Below are 20,088 nucleotides of genomic sequence, written 5' to 3'. Positions count from 1 at the left end.
TTTTTACCTACATATATTTTCAAAAAAACTAAAAACTGTTCTTTAAATACATGTACCAAACGGCTCTTAACATTGAGTGATGTTTAATTGTATGAAACTCACCTCTTCTCAATGAGTTTCATACGATTGTAGAACTTATCTCCTATACCCTCAAATACTTTTTTTTTTTTTTTTTTGAGAAGTAAAGTTTCATCTTATCTCCTAATAACTACCATTTATTATTAGACCAAAATACCAGTTGATTTTTTGGTAAGCTGGAATGGACCCAGATCTCTATGCAACCACTTTACCAATTTGAGCTAACCGTACCTATAAATACTTTTATTTTTTAATCAACAAGAAAATGAAAACACCAGTAGTCTCAGCCTGTTTTGACCGATCTGGATATGATCTTCGAACCTCAACAACGTGTGTTTAGCAGCCGATCTGAATCTGAATCGAAAATGTACCAGACGAGAGAACCACCGACTCTCCGACACAGGAACAACCATCTTCCTTACGACGTCGTACTGAAAATCCTGGGACAGCTACCGGTGAAATCAGTGATGAGATTAAGGTGTGTTTCCAAATCCTTGTACTCCTCAATCGCTAGTCCCGATTTCATCTCCACCCACCTTAACAACATCAACATCAACAACAACAACATAAATCATGATAATGCTCATGTCATACACATAGAGTCGGAGAGTACACGTGCCACTAACAGACAAGTCTGTATGGTCGCTTTGGCCCGCACGTTTGATAGGATTTCTGAGATTGGAGTTCCTTTTGATTTTCCTACTAAGTGTGTCCAAATAGTGGGTTCCTGCAATGGCTTATTGTGTCTCGCTGATTATCCACCCGGTAATGTTGTCTATTTGTGGAACCCCAGTACTAGAAGATTCAAGAAGCTGTCTCATACTTGCTTAGGATTGCTAAAACATGTTACACTCGGATTTGCTTATTGCTCCGAGAATAATGACTATAAGGTTGTAAGGACTTCAGGTAGTTCTTTGTCCACGTCCGAGATTGAGATGTACACGTTAAGTTCGGATTCGTGGAAAAGGGTTGAAATTTCGGTGACAACAGATGTAATTTTCTGTAAAAACTTGGTTTCTCCAATCCCATTTGTTAGTGGGGCTTTACACTGGATGTCATCTGTTAAAGAAGAGAATCGCATGACGGAAACTGATATTATGGCGTTTGATGTCAATAGTGAGAAATTCAGAAAGCTAGCACTGCCTCATGGTTCTATCGATGGACCACTCCTTCAAAGATGTGTCGCATCATTCAGAGGGAAACTGGCTTTCTTTGAAGAATCTGGCTTCCAGTACTCCATTTGGGTGATGGGAGACTATGGTGTGGTTGAGTCTTGGAATAAGCTTTTTGTTGTACCATTTGAAAGGGTATCTTGTTGGATTTCCTTGACCGATTATGGTTCACTTATGGTTTGGTACAGAAATGATCGAGCAGAGGGGCAGGGATTTGAGCATGCTTTAATTGACATTGAAACTTTACAAGAGAAGAAGGACCCCGATATCCAACATCCTTCATATGTAGCGACTTTCATGGAGAGTCTTGTTTTACTTGATGGAACAAATGTGGAATCTTACTACTGGGTCGGTGGTTAGCATATAAGATTGAAGACATGGTGGTATGGATGAAGTGAAACCCTTGTTTATTCCTTTTCCTTTAGTAGTTGGCATGTTAGATAGTATTGCTAAAGCTTGACTTTTATTCCATGTTTACATTACATTATTCTTTTGTGGCTATTATAAATAAGTATTTGATATTTGTATGTGGATGGTTGTTGTGGTATGGATGATTGTTATTCCTTTAGAGTTACGAAGAGCTAGATTAAAGCTCTCCTGACTTCAATTTAAAGAAGAATTGACTAAAAAAAACATAGCAAAATAAAAGAATATCTGAAAGTGAGCACGATGCTATTCCAGGATCATGTTCTTACTTCCTTAGTTCAAGCTACATGGTCTTTGTTGGTTTGTGTCCTGCATTTAACCTTAATATTGACAATAAGAAGCTACTTTATATGAGAGAGAGTTGGTTCCTAGATAAGCAATCAATCTCTCTTGCCTCTAAGAGTTGTATCTTGATAAGGAATGCTATTTTCTCATGCTTAGCTGAGTCCAATCACATGTTTAGGTGCTTAAATATTGTATTTCTTTCAATACTATTCTGTTCTTTATGCTAAAGTAACATGCTAAGGTTTATACTACTAAGGGATTTGTTCACTAAACTTGTTTGGTAAATGAGGTAGAACTTAAAAGGCTTGTAGAGCTGTTAGGTTGTGAGTCTTGTGACATATATTTGCTTTTCTCCAGGGCATTGGTGGGATTTTGGTGACCCAACTTTTTTATGAGAAAATTCAGTTGATGAAACATCCATATACCACTTTACTTTTACGTAATCCCAAGAATATTTTTGGACCATATTGGCTTCTTGCATGGACATCAACTAGTCATATCCGAAAACCCTTTGGAAGAGGTTCCATTTTACTTTCAACAACTTGATATTGACAAATATTTTAATTCTCAAACTCTCTTTCTATAGCACAAATCCACTTCTTGTTGATACTAAAGGAACTCATCCTGATTTCTTTTAAAGTTCGTGGTATAAAATTACTTTCTTTGAACAAAGAAAAGAATGCATAAATTCATTCCTAAACCTCTATCAGAGAAATAGCAGTCTCCCTTGTACATTGTCCATTGTCCTTGTAGGCAGCATCACTCAATTAGCCCATGCTCTCTTATGTCATTTTGTTACTGGAGCTGTTTGTCCTTATATCTTGGAATCAAAACAGTCATTTTGTCTGTTATGGCACTTCAATTAAATTTGAATTGTGTAAGTACTTGATTTCCAATAGAATAAGTTATGAAAAAAAATGAAAATCAAGACTTACAAGTAGTTTCTTATTTTGTCGCATTGCTCTTAGCCTACACTTCTTGGATCCTTTTTTTTTTTTTTTTTTTTTTTCATCCTAAGTGTATTTGAAGCTTTTCTGTTGAGTTTGTTGCACTGTTGTTGGATGGATGATGACCTAGAGTTCTGCCTTGCTATGGTCCTAATCATGCTTGTAGCTGTGAGAAAAAAATGGCTTCCCTGAAATTTGAAATTTTATTATGAAACTAACCTAGTGGTCAAAAGAGGTGGGTGTGTCTGTATGGTCAAGCTGGTATCTCTGATTTTTTTTTTCCTTTCTTCTTTTGGAGAAAAAAGCTGGTATTTCTGATGATCATATGGTCTTGTTACTCCTGTAGCATAATGAAGTGGTTTGTTATATGCATACAAATATTATGATGCCAAATTTCTGTACTCTTCTTGAAGCTATATACTGGTTGTCAATAATGTAAAACTTTAATTTGCCACTCAAATTTGTTTGCCAATTGTAGGAAATTTCATGTGTTCCTGTGCAATCCTCTTAACTGAAAACACCGTGCTTTAATAACTCCAATAGTTTCATCAAAGACACAGTCACTCCACTTAAATTTGTTTGCCAATTGAAGGATACAATCTTCTAAACTGAAACACCTGGTTTTCATAACTCCAAAAGTTTCATCAAAGATACAGGCACTCCACTCCAATAGTTTGATAACTCTACTGTTCACGGAATAAACTAAGCTCCTGAATAGCTGGCAGTTGATGCTCCAGTTTAATCTCAAGCCACTTCCTCTCCTTGAACCTTTACAAACATTTTTGTTGACATTTTCGCGTGGCAATTTGCTACCATTGAAGCTATAATAATCAGAACTAACAAATCTTTAATTCAATGGCTGTGCACGTATGTTTTCTTCCATGTTTGAGCCATGACGTTACAAGTTATGTCCACTTCATACTTGTAGGCAGTATCACTCAAAAAGCCCAGTCTCTCTTATGTCAGTTTGTTATTGGAGTTGTTTGTTCGTATATCTTGAAATCAAAATGGTCATTCAGTCCAATATTTTACTCAAGACTACATTTGAAATGTGGAAGTGCTTGATTGCCAATAGAATTAGTTATGATAAAAACAAAAATCAAAACATACAAGTGATTGCTTTTTTTGTTACTCTTAACCTAGTCTTCTTGGAGCTTTTTTTTTTGGTTGCCCCAAGTGTATTGATGCTTTTCTGTTGGATGTGTTGCACAGTTTTTTGATGGATGATGACCCAGAGTTCTGCCTTGTCATGGAGCTAATCATTTTTGTACCTTTAAGAAAGAATGGCTTCTCAGAAAAATTCTGGATTAAATTTAACTTCTTGCATTGACATCAACTAGTCTAGTCTCAACATACAGTCTGTTTGTGGAATAAAAGTTATATATATATATATATATATATCATAAATTCATCTTTCAAAAGTTTAAGTTGTTAGGAAATGGTGAATTCAATTATTTAATTATTATTCTAACAATATTGAAGTTGAAACAATCAAATATGATTTTCTAGGCTCAAAGGGCTAAGAAATATTCAAAGATAAAACTTCATGAAGTATCTAACAAAAGGCCATCTACAATGTCTCAAAAGAGGCTGTTTAATATAGCCTTTAGTAACCCTAGAATTCTAGTCCTTTGACTTACATATAGCAATTAAATCTTAACTATAGCTAGTCTCAGTTGTTTTCTTTTTAATTTATGTTGAAGTAATTTGTATTGTTCAATGCCAGGGATAACAACCAGATTTCTTTGTGATGGTTTTGGTAAAATTGCCAAATTGGCTTCTTCTTTTTTCTTATTTTGATAAGTAATAATATTTACTCAAAAAAAATCAAGTATACAGGTCGTATACTAGCTAAAGCTATGTATTTGCTTGAGCTTATTAGCTCACCTCTGTTGTAATTCCTTTTTGGGTTGAATATTTGAATGAATGACAGTTCCATTTAAAAAAAAAAAAAAAAAAAAAGGTTATATAGGAGATCTAAAATTACAATGAACAATAAAATCAAATGATATTTGAAAAGAAAATTTCCCTGAAGCTACCATCCACTGAAGCAAGGTCTTCAAAACCTTTTCTTTTAATTCTAAAGTTGGCTTCTTAATTGTTTGCATTGGCGAATCTTTATCATAGCCAAAGATTTTTTGAAGCAGAGTATTGTTGGAGGAGCACGGCATGGTGCCTTCCTTTTCTAAATTGTTGGATTTAGTGAAGGTTCATCTTGGAGGAGAGGATGGCGTGGTTTGGAGTTAAATGGAATATAGAAAGTTTGATGTCCACTCTTATTGTAGGCTTTCAGAAAACCTATTGGAGCTATGTTTTGTGGAATCCAATGGTGTCCTTTAATGTTTCTTTGTGCAAGACTGCAGCTTTAGTAAAGATTTTAATTAGTAAAGAATATCCAAATGTAGTGGAGAGAAAATGTTGATAAGTTGTTGCTGTTTAATTATAATTTGGTTATGGCTGCAAATGGTTCCTTGTTTCAGGTTTGAGATATTAGGATGGTAGGAAGGAAGGTGCAGAAGGCACAACAATAATGTGATTTGGAATGGTTATATCACTTTGCCTAAATGGTGTATTTTGTTAAAAGAAAAAACTGCACTTTTAAGGCTGTTGAGAATAGCTGAACTTTTTTTTCTATGGGGTCAAAGGCTCTTTGATAGGATGTCTGTCTTCGACCTTCCAGATGCTGTAATTTTGCTTGAAGGTTCTTCTCAATATCTCCAGGGCACTAAAGTTTTACCCAATGTTTTATAACTAAGAACAAAATTTTTTGATGCATCCTCACTCTCTCCTTTTTGCACTGTCACAGTTGATGGATATGGTTTGTGGGTATTGCTCAAAGCTTCTTGAAAGCTCAAAATTTTACCTCATCAAGCCTCTTTTAAGATTTAAAACAAGCCTACGTCTTATTTGTTGAAGCAGCCCATATAATTTGTGCATTAACTTCTAATTAACCCCCTTAACCACCCTATCTTAAAACTTTTGCTGCTTCCCTGAAAATTGCTGTGACTTGTTTCTGCACAATTTTTAGACTTCTTTCCTATAAACCCTGCTATTATGTTCAAAATACAAGCTCTGACTCCTTTTACAATTCCAAGCACTTAACTTATCATTTATCCTATTCTTAGCAACGAAATAAGAAATTGTAGGAAATTTCTGTGTTCCTGTGCAAAATTCTTTGGCTGAAACACCTGGTTTTGATAACTCCAATAGTTTCATGAAACATATAGCCACTTCACATAAAATTTTGGAAAATAAAAATTCTATTGTTCACAAAATAAACTACGCCCCTGAATTGCCACCTATTCCTACACCATTTTAATCTCACACACCCCCCTCCCCCTCACAAACACAAAAACTCCCTCAAACTTATACAAACCTTTCTATTGACATTTTTACTTTGCACTTTGCTACCAATGAAACTATAATAATTAGCCCTAAACAGGGTACTCCCTACAGCCCTAACAAACGTTTAATTCACTGACTGTGCAATGTAACTTTTCTTTCATGTTAGTGCCATTATGTTAAATGTTATTCAAGTCCCAATGCATACTTGTAGGCAGCATCTCTCAATTAGCCCATGCTCTCCTAATCCTAAGTCAGTTTGTTATAGGAATTGTTTGTCCTTATTATACGTTGTAATGAGGACAGTCATTGTCCATTAAGGTACTCAAAATTTGAATTGTATATGTACTTGATTGCCAATTGAATTACTTCTGCCAAAATGAAAATCAAGACTTACAACTGATTGCTTATTGAGTCACTCTTAACCTATGCTATTTGGAGCTTTTTTTTTCTTGCCCCAAGTGTATTTGATGCTTTTCTGCTGCGTGCGGTGCACTGTTGTTTGATGGATGATGACCTAGAGTCCTGCCTTGTTATGGTCTTGTAGCTGAAACTAAAAATGACTTCTCAGAATTTTAAAAGTTAATAGTGAAACTAACCTAGTGGTCAAAAGAGGCGGGTGAGTAGTTTGGTCAAGCTGGTAGTACTCATGATCTATTGGACTTGTAACATGAAAAAGTGGATATGCATACTAACATTAAGATGCCTAACTTCTATTCTCTTGTTGAAGTGATATATAGTTGGTTGTCAATAATGAAGAAGATTAATTAGCCACTCAAAATAAATACACTAACCTTTAGAGATCTTTGTTCTTGTATAATAGCCCTAAAAAATTTAGAATATGAGTGCTCTTATGGAGTGGCAGGTAACTAACCATGCACAATCGGAGGCAGTCTATGCAAAGAAGATATGAACAGTGTAGATTCTGCAGGAGCAGGACGCATAAAGTAACTAGGTGGCATTTGCCTTGATTTTAGCATAATGGTCCCCAATTTTTCTTTTTTCTTTTTAGAATCAATGGTGATCGAATTTATGTTGAGTGGTTTTGATGTGTTTCACCATCCTTTTGCATTATCAAACCCATTCCTTATATTATCTTTATTTAATGTGCTTTGTTGATTCTGAAATTGAAACCAACACTTAACAATAAGATTCATGGATAGACTTTAGCATAACTGGTTATTTATGCCCTCTTGGCTTTGTCTCATTGTCTATTTTGTAATCAATCACTTCCATCCAAATTAGCTCCTTATTGTACTGGCAATGGTGGACCTTAACTGGCTAGTTCCTTTTTAAGTACTTTGATTTTTTTTTTTTCTTTTAAAACAACACTTGCGTCTTCAGTTAAATTCCCCCAAGTTTGCATTCTGGTGTGGTTTATTGAAGAATGAGCATAGGAGAAAACAATGAGAGGACTCTGTGATGCAAATTAGCATATTGTTTGGGATTTGCTGTGGTAAACTGGTAGTTACCTTCACTTGCTAGACTTCTACTTCAAGCTGCATGTGGAGATTAATCCAAAAACACTTAATATAGGTACTTACAAGTGTTTCAGGCCCTGGTTTGCAATTGTTATTGTTGTTAATTACTACACTCTTTACCTCATTTTACATTGTACTAATGCATGGCAACAAACAATCAATTTAAGTCATTTGGACAGATCATGGAAGCTTAGTCATTGTATTTAGAGGTCTGCCTTTTGGATTTTAATTTTCTTGTTAAGGATCTTGTTCCAGCAGATGCAAAGGTGCTTCTATTGTCCTAGTAAAAGTTTTTTCATTTTGAGAGTCGAGCCAATTCGGGTTTGTATGGCAGATCCCCCAGTTATTCATGCTATTCACAGTTAATACTATTCTCTTTTGCTTGGCATCACTTATCAGTCCTCAATGTACAATCGAGTGACCTAGAATGTTTTTGAAGTATGTCACTTTTTGTCTCATCTTTAAGCAAGTAAGTTGGCCAAACGCACAATATTATGCAATTTGTTATATCCTGTCTTGTTGTGTGGCAGTATAGTTGTACACTAATGAATTAGCAAGAGTCTTTAAGAAAAATGAATGATGGCTTTGTTTTCCTGTGGTACAAATTAAAATGAAACCAAATACTGGTAGAAAAAAAGAATGTCATGTTGTAAGGATACTGTAATACAAAGAAAAATTTCTAGCTCCACCACTAAGTAGAGCATCAACCTGTTATGATTCTAGTGTCCTACATGGATTAAGTATAAGTTTAATCATGTATTTATAAACTCTTGGCCTTCCTTTGTAAGCTGGTTTTCAATAGTGAGTTCTACCCATAGGTTTGTAACATTTGATATCGAGCCAACCACCACCCCGAGTGATCGGGTGTAGCTCATTGAGTATGAGATCAATAAGTTATAGCTTTGTGATTGGATCCTGGAGAGGGCAACTTAGAGGCTAAATTAAAATAACTGATAGGTAAGTGGAACCACCAAAAGAGAAAATGGCTACTATAGGGTCAATGTCGCTAGAGTGAACTGTCGTAGACATTGTATGACATATTATCTATCTCTCATTTTTGTTACCTTTGATAATAAATTTCTTCATTATTTTAGTTTAATTATTTATAGGGATGACAATTTTGCCTCACCTTGCTTGATCCGCCCTTTCCCGTTTCGCCCCGTGCGGGCTTTCCCCACTTTGCAAAGGTGGTGGGACGGGGATAGGGCGAGATTTTAGACCTACACTACGGGACGGGGCTGGCGGGGCGGGGATGGGTTTACACTTTTTAGACCCACCCCACCCCATCCCTGCCCCACCTCGCCCCGCATTATAAGAGTTAAATTGTAATTTTTTCATACCCTAAATCCCTACTATTTAAACAAAAATATCATCAGCTTATTTTATTCTATCTAACGTGGTTCTACCTCTTTTTTCTCTCTAGCAAAGTTGGAAATAAGGTACCAATTTTAACTTTTTTTTTCTTTATTAGAAACAAATTTATATACTAATGAATTATTGATTTCATTAACGATTCATACGTCTTTCTCAACTTACTTTTCATCATGAACATAATATATATTTTTTTTAATGAGGTACTAGTCTGAGGCTTTAAATATTTGTCTATGTCATTGTTTTTGTAATTTTGTATGGGCATTTGGCTATTATAAAATATAAGGTACGCCATCACACACCCCCTTTTCTCTTAACACTTGGAATTCCCATTGGGATTTCACTTTGCTTAACAACACTGCTTCTTTATGCTTGTCAAAATCCGTATCTATTTTACGAGCTGGGTTTTTGTTTTTGAATTTTCATGTTAGAAATATGAGGTGGTGAATGGAGAACGAGATGATGAGGAATATGTTTCCCTATTGGTTTGATTGCCGATATGATGACATCAATCATGTATTAGGAGTTTGGATTATTTTATTGTGTCATACTATGAGATTTTTGTTGTTATATTATCTTGTTAAACATTTAGATAATATTATTTAGTTTTTGCTAAAAAATAGTTTGATTTGATAGGATAAATTTATTTATAATTTCAAGTATATTTTTATTAATGAAACATGTCATTTTATTTGAAAAAATAGTAATAGTTGTAGGGAAAATTAACAAGAAATAAAATTTTACAGTGTAGGGCGGGGCTTCGCGGGGCCTTAAGGGGCAAGGATAGGGTAAGAAATTTTCTCCCATCATGTGGGGCGGGGCGGGGCGGGGATGGGGCAAGAAAAATCTATGCGGGGTGGGGGTGAAGATCCCATCCTTGGCCCCACCTTCCTCCATTGCCATCCCTAAATTTATACTACTATTTAAAGGTCTTACCCTATTTGGATTCGGATTTTTTTGGTTCCAAAATACCCTTGTACCTAGACAAAATTAGAGCATAGTCCAGTAAAATTACATTTTTAATTTCTGAATAACCCACTACAGAATAACTTCACATCCACTAAACCACTACTAAAATTCAAATTTCTTCTTTCTTTTTTTTCTTTTTCTTTTTTTAAAAATCTTTTTGCAAGATCTTCTTTTTTTCCCCCCTCCTTCATGATAAGCTGATTTTTAAGTCGATAAACAAGCACATCAACAACACAAACATTCACACAGAGTCAGAGAAACTGAGAAGAAAGTGAATTTGTAATTGTTCTTTGAAACTTTAATAAAGAAAAACAAAAAAAGAAATGGTAGAAGTTCTTCTTCAGTCATCACCACTACTCCAATGTTGTTCCTCTTCTTCTCCTCCCATTCCTAGGTAATCATCTAACAGTTTTGGCTTTAAAAAATTACAATTTTCATGCACCAAACTAATCTTCTTCTTGGTTTCTTTGTTATTTTTATCCTTTTCTTTTCTGGGTTGTTTTTATTTTTATGTGTTTTGTTCATGTAAGAGCGAAGAGATTGTGAAATTGGATATGAGGAAATTAGAGAAACAGAGAGAATTTGTGAAAATAAATCAAATTTAATTAGGAATGGTGCAATGTGAAATGGGTAGACATCTTTTTTGTGAATTTGTTTTAGTAAATGTGGGAAAATGTTTTGGGTATAGATGATCAATGCATATGGACTATGTTTCAATGCTGTTTTGTTTTTTCTTTTTCCCAATCTCAATTTTAGGAATTTTTGTCTGGAAACAGTTAATGATGGTTGGTGAGTCTTCTGATTTTTATGTAAGTGGAATAGGTTGAAGGAAGTTTAGAATTTGGTGGACTAGATTTTGATATCTGGGTAGGACTAGGATAGAATCAATGGTGACAAGCCAAGTGTGATTGATATTTGGAGTGCACCATCTATGAGGCACTTAAAGGTGTGAAGTTTTCACATAAATTTTGGGTGTACTCTATGCTTTTACTTGGTCTTTGGAGAATTCAAGCCACACAAAAAAAGAAAACCTATAAAGCAGAGAAAAAGCCACATGAAGAGGTAAAGACTTATTTCTAGAGAGTTCTCTTTTAGTTCAGGTTTGATTATTATTGGTTCTAACTTTCAATTTTCATATTTGCTTTGATTGTTATTTGGTTTTAAGTTTCAATTCATAGTTTCAATTTTTTTTTTTTTTTAGTTTCAATTCATAGTTTCAATTAATTTTGGGATATTTCATATTTGCTTTGTGTTTTTTCTTTGCGTTTTTTTTATATAATCAAATTATGAAAAAGTCATTCTTTGGCTGCTTCCCAAAAACATTCATAAGCTGCTTTCAGGATGTAGTTTTTTGGTTATTAGTTCTTTTGGTTGTATTTCAAGAGTTATTTCTTTTTCTATTTCTCTCAGGCTAGGTGTTTGCTATGCTAGGGGTGATACTTTCTATACATTTTTCTTTGTTTGATATTCAATATATTCTATCTTTTCTCTATAAAAAAAAAATAGTCCTTATTCGTTTATTTATATATGAGTTAGAAACATACACTTTGCACCAACGTGTTTACATTTATAAAGTTTGCTGTTTTTTTTTTTTAAAAATTAAAATTAAAATACTTGGTTTATTCAAAGTAATAATAACCTTATATTTAACAATTACTCATCTCTCTACATTATTGTAAAGGAGAGATGATTGACCATTATATACAACCATATTACTAATGTATTTGTAATAAATAAAAAAGATAAAAAAAAAAGCCTTTGATTGGATCATTATAGGACTACATTATTGATTTTGTCATATGTATACTTTTAATGTAATAATTTTTTTGTTATTAGTGATAATTGTTCCATTTCTCTCAATCTCATCTCTTCCATATGAAATTATCCATAACAACTGTTGTGCCTTTTTACTACAATTCCTTTTTCATTTTTTTTTTTTTAAGAAAATGCATTTTTTAAAATTAAATGATATTATTGGTGATTAATAGCTAATGTTGACGGCATTTCTTATAATATTAAAAAAAAAAAAAAAAAAAAAAAACAAACAAACAAACAAAAACAAAACAAAACAAAAAAAATGTGAGGCTAGTTCTGTTAGTCTTTCACAACCCACCTCTCCGTTTGCCGTTAAAAAAACACATTTTTAGGCAAAAACAAATATAAAAAGAATCAAAAAGTGAGGGTTTTAAATTAAGAATTTGGCAACCAAATTTACACAATTTCAAGTTGAGCCCGGTCCCTTCCCGTCACAGTTGCAGCAATCCACCAATAAATTTGCTCTCTCATTCTTCTCTTCTCATCTCTATCAATTCTTTCTTTCTTATTTCATCAAATATATATAAAATGTAATGTAATCAATGTGTAAAAGACAAAAGAAACACACTACAATACCAACTTTGATGCAATATCTTTTTAAAGTGCCAAGCCTCACTTGAACCATCAGTCCTTCTATACATATGGGTGAATATGTGTAACGGAGAAGCGCACTTCATCAAGCTCGCTTTGTGTGATTTTCGTTGGAGAGAAGGACATTGAGGGATGATAGTGGATGGGGAAGAAATCTAGGAGGACATAGCTTACTTGAGGCAGATATTTGCTTTGGGATTTTTTTTTTTTTTTTTTTTTTTTTTTTTAAGATTTAGGTGATAGGTTTGAAGTTGGAAGGTTCCTTTCTTTCTTTCCTTGGTGGTGTTTGGTTGTGTAGAAAAGACCGAAAATTAGGAGAGGGACAAGTTGAGATCAAGGTCAATCCACAACAGTAAGAAACCAAGCCCACTCTCAAAACGTGTTGTTGGATTTCTCTCCCTGTCTTACATTCCGATCTAGCACCTAGAAGCCACCACCACGACACCAAATCCATGGCTGATCTAGCATGATCCAAACCCACGACTGAATTTTTCTATACTTTACACTTCAGTTGTTGGCTTATCTCTATCTCACTCTCTCTTTATCGATAATGTTGCTAGTTGTTTTGAGATGTTGGTCTTCTTGTAAAATTTGGTTCAAAATTTTGAGTTGTTGTGAAATTGTTGATATTTTTATAGATTAAAAATAATTTCATTGAGCCATTTGATTGGTGTGTTGTTCCTCCACTTTGTTCTCATTGAAGTTCATGAGCAATGAAAAATCCTAGCTTTTTTATTCTTGTTATATTTGTTTTTGCCTAAAAATGTGTTTTTCTACGGCAAACAGAGAGGTGGGTTACGGAAGGCAAACAGAATTAACCACAGGTGCGTAAAGTGTAAAGTTTTAAACCATGGGTAGACAAAGTAAGAACAGGCCATATCACAGATGAGTTTATTGTAATTATTCCTTACCCAAAACATTTTCCCACATTTACTAAAACAGATTCACAAAAAAGATGTCTACCCATTTCACATTGCACCATTCCTAATCAAATTTGATTTATTTTCACAAATTCCCTCTGTTTCTCTAATTTCCTCATATCCAATTTCACAATCTCTTCTCTCTTACATGAACAAAACACATAAAAATAAAAACAACCCAGAAAAGAAAAGGATAAAAATAACAAAGAAACCAAGAAGAATATTAGTTTGGTGCATGAAAATTGCAATTTTTTAAAGCCAAAACTGTTAGATGATTATCTAGGAATGGGAGGAGAAGAAGAGGAACAACATTGGAGTAGTGGTGATGACTGAAGGAGAACTTCTACCATTTCTTTTTTTGTTTTTCTTTTTTAAAGTTTCAGAGAACAATTACAAACTCACTTTCTTCTTAGTTTCTCTTACTCTGTGTGCGTGTATGTGTTGTTGATGTGCTTGTTTATCGATTTAAAAACCAACTTATTGTGAAGGAGGGAAAAAAGAAAAAAGATCTTGCAAAAAGATTTTTTAAAAAAAGAAAAAAAAGAGAGTTGATTGCCATATTTTAATAGAAGTGATTGTAGCAAATTTGAATTTTAGCAGTGGTTTAGTGGATGTGAAGTTATTCAGTAGTGGGTTATTTAGAAGTTAGAAATGTAATTTTACTGGACTATGCTCTAATTTTGTCTAGGTATAGGGGTATTTTGGAATAAAAAAAATCCAGTCCAAACAGGAAAAGCCTCTTAAATAGTAGTATAGATAAGATTTTTCAGTCTACAAACTGAAGGCTGTACATAGAAAAATCACCAAACCTCTCAAACAAATTCGTTTCTCTGGGACACAAAATTTTTGATTTTGTAATATGTAATACATCACATAACAAAAAACAAAATGTATATACTTGAAATCAAAGCCAGTAACAAAATGAAAGTTCAAACAAAAAACACAAACACACTCACAAAATCTCTAAATTAAAAGTTAAAACCCACACCTCCAAACACTCAACTCACAAATTAACACTATCGGCTGGAACTCAAAGTTTGCTCCCATAGTTGTGCAATGATGTAATCCCGAAGCAGCCACCATTAAAGGCATACGACCACATCAAATTACTATGAACGCCCACCAAGACGTGTTGTAGATTTTTAACTTCCGGCACTTTTTATTGTAGTAGTAGTAATCCAAAACTCTTGTTAGAGATGTGGTTTTATTTATTTTTGATAACAATCTCAATTTCAAAATATATACATGTGTTACATATTTTTAACTCCCTTCAGTTATTTTAGTCGTAGTTATCCGAAACTCTTATCAAAGATAACATGGTTTTTCTGTACTATTATTTAAGGGGCTTTTCCTATTTGAATTCCTCATTTTTTAGTTCAAAAATACCCCTACACTCCTATGTTTAAGTAAAGACAAAACTAAAAGACAATCCGGTAAAAATGCAACTCTAACTCCCACTAAAACATTGCCTAAAAAATAGTACCACTCTCCTGTTATTTTTCAAATTGATTTATTCACTTAATTTTTAAAATAAAAATTATATATATAATTAAAAAAAACACAATTTTTTTTAAATGGCTGAACGTGGGTTGGGTTAGGATGTGGTATTTGATTTTTTTTTTTTTTTTTTTTTTGATAAAGTATCTGAAACTTTTTGGATTTGTTTTTAGCTTCAGTTTTTTAGTAGAGTAGTTAGCCGAAACACTACTCTAAACGTGGGTTGGGTTTGGACATGATATTTGAAGTTTTTTGGATTTGTCTCTAACTTTCAATTTTTTTAGCAGAGTAGTTATCTGAAACTTTTGTTATAGAATTGAAAGTATTTTTTTTTTAAAAAAAAAAAAAAAATTGAACGTGATTTTTTTTTTTATTCGAAACTTTTTTTTTTTTTTTTTAATGGGTTATCCAAAACTTTGTTATAGAATTGAAAGTGGTTTTATTAAAAAAAAAAAAAAAAATGAACCTGGGTTTTTTTTTTTTTTTTTTTTTTTTGAGAAACTTTTGAAAGTGGCCGGCTGGATTTGAATGTGGTTTTTTTTTTTTTACATGTCTAATCTTACCATTTAAGTTTTACAAACTAATAAATTTAAAAGTATTTTGAGCATCAAAATTGAGAAATCCAAATAAAAATGTCTCTTAAATAGTAGTATAGATGAGATAAACTAAACTTTTTTTTTTAAATAAAAAATAAACAATTTCTTAATAAGATATAATTTTCAGAAATAAATATTAATACGAACCTGCAGCCCAATTTTAATAACATCTTCAATGGCCTCCACCCAACTGGACTTGACTATGGCCCTAATATACTGTCATCATGGCCCATCTAACACAACCGTCGGTCCTGGTCTTCTAGCCCTTCTTAGAACCACCAACTAAAAAAAATACAACATTAATACGGACACACTGACCTAATTTAACTCCTAAATTAATATTGTGTTGTCAAACAAATCCTGGATATAAAAGGAAAAAATTGAGTTGTCAAACCTGTCCTAATAGCAACATCACACTCAACTTATTCCGTAGCAATTAATTATTAAATTAAAAAACAACGCAACTCACAACTAAATAGATTCCTAATAGGAATTGGATTTCTTGAGAATCTGTGTTTTAGTTCTTCCATGCACGTTCGGATTGAACAGTAATCGCTATTCCCTTCTACTATTTAAGTCGAACACTGTCTTCTCTTTCTCTTACATTAATTCTATTTCTCAACTTAATTCATGGAAGGGTTTCCAAGGTCCTCTAGCCCTAGTTTTTCTGCATTGTCTTCTAAGGCTAAGCAACTACTCGCTGCTTTATCGCTTTCTTCTACGCCAGAGAAGAGAAACGCAGCCATTGCAGCCATGTTGAAGCGCAAGAGTGCTATGCTTCCATCGGTTTCTTCCAAGGTCGTGACAAAGAATATCACTGCTAATGGTCAAATGAGTTTACAAAGAGAACCCGTCTTTTATGATTTTCTCTCTGCGATGGAAAAGAGAGATCGTGAATCTCAACCAAGACAAGCAGAGCTATCTAAGACCAACAACCAACCTGAATTGGAAGAGGTCTCAACAGATTTGAAGTTGGGTTGCGGTCCATGCATCACCCAGAAGAGAAAATCACCAGAAAATTTTGCTAGTAATGTCTCTCTTTCGTATCAAGCTTCTGGAATCAAAAGAATGAAACTTAAGAGTGATCTTGAAAAAGAAGAAAGGCACGGAGGTGTTTCATTGAAGTTGAAGCTTGGCTTTGACGATCCGTGGGTTATGAGGAAGAGGATCGAGGCAGACTATACTAATGAGCAATGGTTTAGTCTCTTTTTGGAGACAACCTATCTAGGGAAAAGGATTTTGACAGCATGCGAGCAAAAACGCATTGAAGGTGCAATAATTAGGTATGGGCTAAAGATACCAGTGGTTGTATGGGATTTTGATACCAAATCCGTACATCAACTTCTCATTAAACAGAGAACAAATGGGAGCAATGTCATACTGGAAGATTGGATCAATGAATTTGTGTTAAGGAGAGGTATAAAAGAAGGTGATGAGATTGGACTATTTTGGGATGAAAGCAATTTAAGATTCAATTTTAGCATTCTCAAGCGGAATTTCAGCAGGGAATCCTCCCTCAACTAGTTTTCTTGGGCAAACCTTTCTATACAAAGTTATTTTAGGAGTTATTTTATTGTTTTTTTTTTTAATAAATGGATAGGATTTCAACCTATGACTTCTATGATAATTGCATTCATCATGAGACAAAGTTCTTATTTAAGGGAAAAAAAACTTTATTAGTTGAGCTAACTAGCAACCCGATTTTGTATTACTTTATTTATTTATTCATTTTTGTTGAGTAAATGTTATAATATTTCTATTTTGTTGTGATATTGTAGTAGATTGTGAGACTGTTAGTTTAGCTTCCCCTATTTAATATAATAATTGATTGGAAACCCATGCAATACAAAAGAAAATTCAATAAAAGATATTTATATATTAATAGTTGGGTCATATATTAAAGAATCTATGTCACACATCATATAATAAAAGTTGGATCCTTAGAAGCGTGATTGTATCAAGCGATTACATAAGACTGTAAACACAAAATCTTAAGTTTGAAAATCAAACAATTGAATATGTTTCACTAATATAAATTTGTATTGAGATGAACTTGTAGGTACAATTCTCTATATTTAGATTCTAATACAATAGAATAATCCTCTAATTCGATCTCCTTAAAAAAGTATTCAATTCAAGTATTGCATCGATGTAGTCTTGACTCAAACACAAGATGTCCTCCACTTGGATCCTTAGAAGTCGTGATTGTATCAAGTGATTAAATAAGACTATAAACACAAAATCTCAAGTTTGAAAATCAAACAATTAAATATGTTTCACAAATGTAAATTTGTATTGATGAACTTATAGGTACAATTCTCTATATTTAGATTTTAATATAATAGAATAATCCTCTGATTCGATTTCCTTAGAAAAGTCTTCAATTCAAGTATTCCGTTGATGTAGTCTTGACTCGAACACGAGATGTCCTCCACTTGGATTGGAAAGTGGATTAAAAGATCTTTGGAATGAAATTGTGATGGATCTCTAGTTGTGTGCTTGTTTGAGATTTCTTGTTCTTCGCGTTCTTCATGTTCTTTGTAGATTCTTCAAATGTTCTTGATCTTCGAAGATTTGTAGTGAAAGTTTTTCAGGGCTTTAGAGCTTGAATCCAATAAAGTTTCGATGGATCAAAGTCTTTGAAGTTTCTAGAGGCTTTGAAGCTTAATTCCAATTGAAATTTAAGACTTGTAAAAATGATTTGAATGAATGTTCTTTGTCTTCGAAGATTTGTAGTGGAAGTTATTTAGGGCTTTAGAGGCTTGGATCCGTAGAGCTTCACTAATTTGTAGTCTCTTGGTGTTTATGGAGGCTTTTAAGCTTGATTCCAATGAACTTTTAGATGTAGAAGGATAACTTTAATGATTTTGCTTCAAATTTTCTTGAGATTCAAAATTTGAAGTTCTTAATGTTCTTGGAGGCTTTGGAACTTGATTCCAGCTGAGGTTTAAGACTTCTGAATGTTTCTGAATGTACTCCATAAGACTAAGGAGAGTCTCTATTTATAGAGGATTTGAAGACACACGATTAGCTCCCATTGGTGACACGTGTCATAATTTAAAGGAGGGACATTATGTCTCGTTCTCCAAGGGACACATGGCATTATTTGATTAGCCAAAGTGTTTTAATTTAAAATAACACATAACAGCTTTTAATTAGACTGCTTATGTCATTTAAATTAACAGGTGTTGATGTGTGATTGACCCTTAAGTATTCTTTGTAATTTTTATTAATACAAGAGAAGCTTTTTACTTTGAAAAGCATCCTAAAACTAAAGTTTCTTGGCTAGGACTTATTTCAGTCCAAAGCCTTTTAGTTAAACTTACTAACCCTCTGGGTATTTTGTTTTGTAAATTAACTGAGAGGAACGGTCAAAATCAATCTCTAGAAGCTTTTGTGTAAGGTATTTGTTCTTGCTTTTATCTCATTTTCTTGTCGTTTTTATATTTGTTTTTCTGCTTTAATATCTTCTTTGTAGTTAACTTTACTGTTTGGTTTATTAGAAAGCATGCTAGGTTGTTTATATTAGGTTTTGATTGGTGTGTGTTTGCTGCGTTTCTGGGCAAGGATGCATACGCATCTCCATGACCCTATGTACGCATGCTTATGCATACAAAGAATGGTCAACCCAGAAACCCAAATTTGTTTGTTCTTACTATTGTTTGTTTGTGATATTGTGTTGCTTATTTAGATGGGTATTGGATCATCTCCTAGGATTTGTATGGGAAGTACTCTTAGGGGGAAGAAATCCCATCCCACCTAGGCATCTAGGGTTTTATCTCCCTTTTAATTTATGTCATCCATTTTATTTTCAAGCAACCCCTTCCCCTTTTACTTTCTTGCACTTATATATGTAAATATATATTTATATATATATATATATACACACACACCTAAATAAAAAAGATTTGTTACCCATCTCTCTTAAATGATTCTTAAACCTCAAAGTAGGGCACAATATGGTTATGTCACCTTAAGGATGGTTGATGGCTTAGAACTCCCATCTCTTTTTGGTGAAGAATCCATGGGGCTTGAAAAGAGATTAAGGTTTATTTAAAAGAGACTTTTAAAAAAAAATCATTTTTCAATGAACCTTTACAATATTTCAGCACTTTAAATTTCAGCTCTTTACATTAAAGTCATTTATATTTCAACTCTTTACATTAAAGTCATTTATTTTCTGCTCTTTACTATTATGCTATTTAAATTTCTGCACTTTACTTTCCTCATTATTTATTTTTCTGCACTTTATTATTGTTGTTCCCTCATTGATGATATTTCCATAAAATAAAATTGCTTAGGTAAAACGATTTCTTTACAAACTTTTTTAAGGAAATGCTTTCAAAAAAAAATTTGTTTTCTTGCAAAATTCCGAAAATATTGTGTCTAAAATGATACTGTTTTCAAAAAATGTCCTTTTACCACGTTGGGATTTCTTTCATAAGAAAAATGATCTTTTGAACATGTATTTTAAACTTGCCTTTGTATAAAAATCATGAGATTTTTTCATGAAGCCCAAGTTTTTTTTCTTTTAGAATAAAAGCCCATAAACTTTAGAAATCTTTTCTCATCAAATCCTTTTTCTATCAAAATCATGT

The 20,088-nt window shown here is 33.2% G+C and overlaps 1 protein-coding gene and 1 pseudogene across 1 annotated transcript; both read left to right on the top strand.

Annotated features, from left to right (window-relative positions):
- Positions 1-287: 287 nt before the first annotated feature.
- Positions 288-1,792, top strand: LOC115987195 (F-box/kelch-repeat protein At3g06240-like). Its single transcript, XM_031110699.1, has one exon. The coding sequence runs from the start codon at positions 387-389 to the stop codon at positions 1,608-1,610; it is 1,224 nt and encodes a 407-aa protein (XP_030966559.1). The 5' UTR covers positions 288-386; the 3' UTR covers positions 1,611-1,792.
- Positions 1,793-9,554: 7,762 nt separating this feature from the next.
- Positions 9,555-9,640, top strand: LOC115988189 (annotated as a pseudogene).
- The last annotated feature ends 10,448 nt before the right edge of the window (positions 9,641-20,088 follow it).

This window comes from Quercus lobata, chromosome 4 (genome assembly GCF_001633185.2).
Source record: "Quercus lobata isolate SW786 chromosome 4, ValleyOak3.0 Primary Assembly, whole genome shotgun sequence".
NCBI classification, from domain to species: Eukaryota; Viridiplantae; Streptophyta; class Magnoliopsida; order Fagales; family Fagaceae; genus Quercus; species Quercus lobata.
This window is presented reverse-complemented; position numbering and strand designations above follow the sequence as displayed.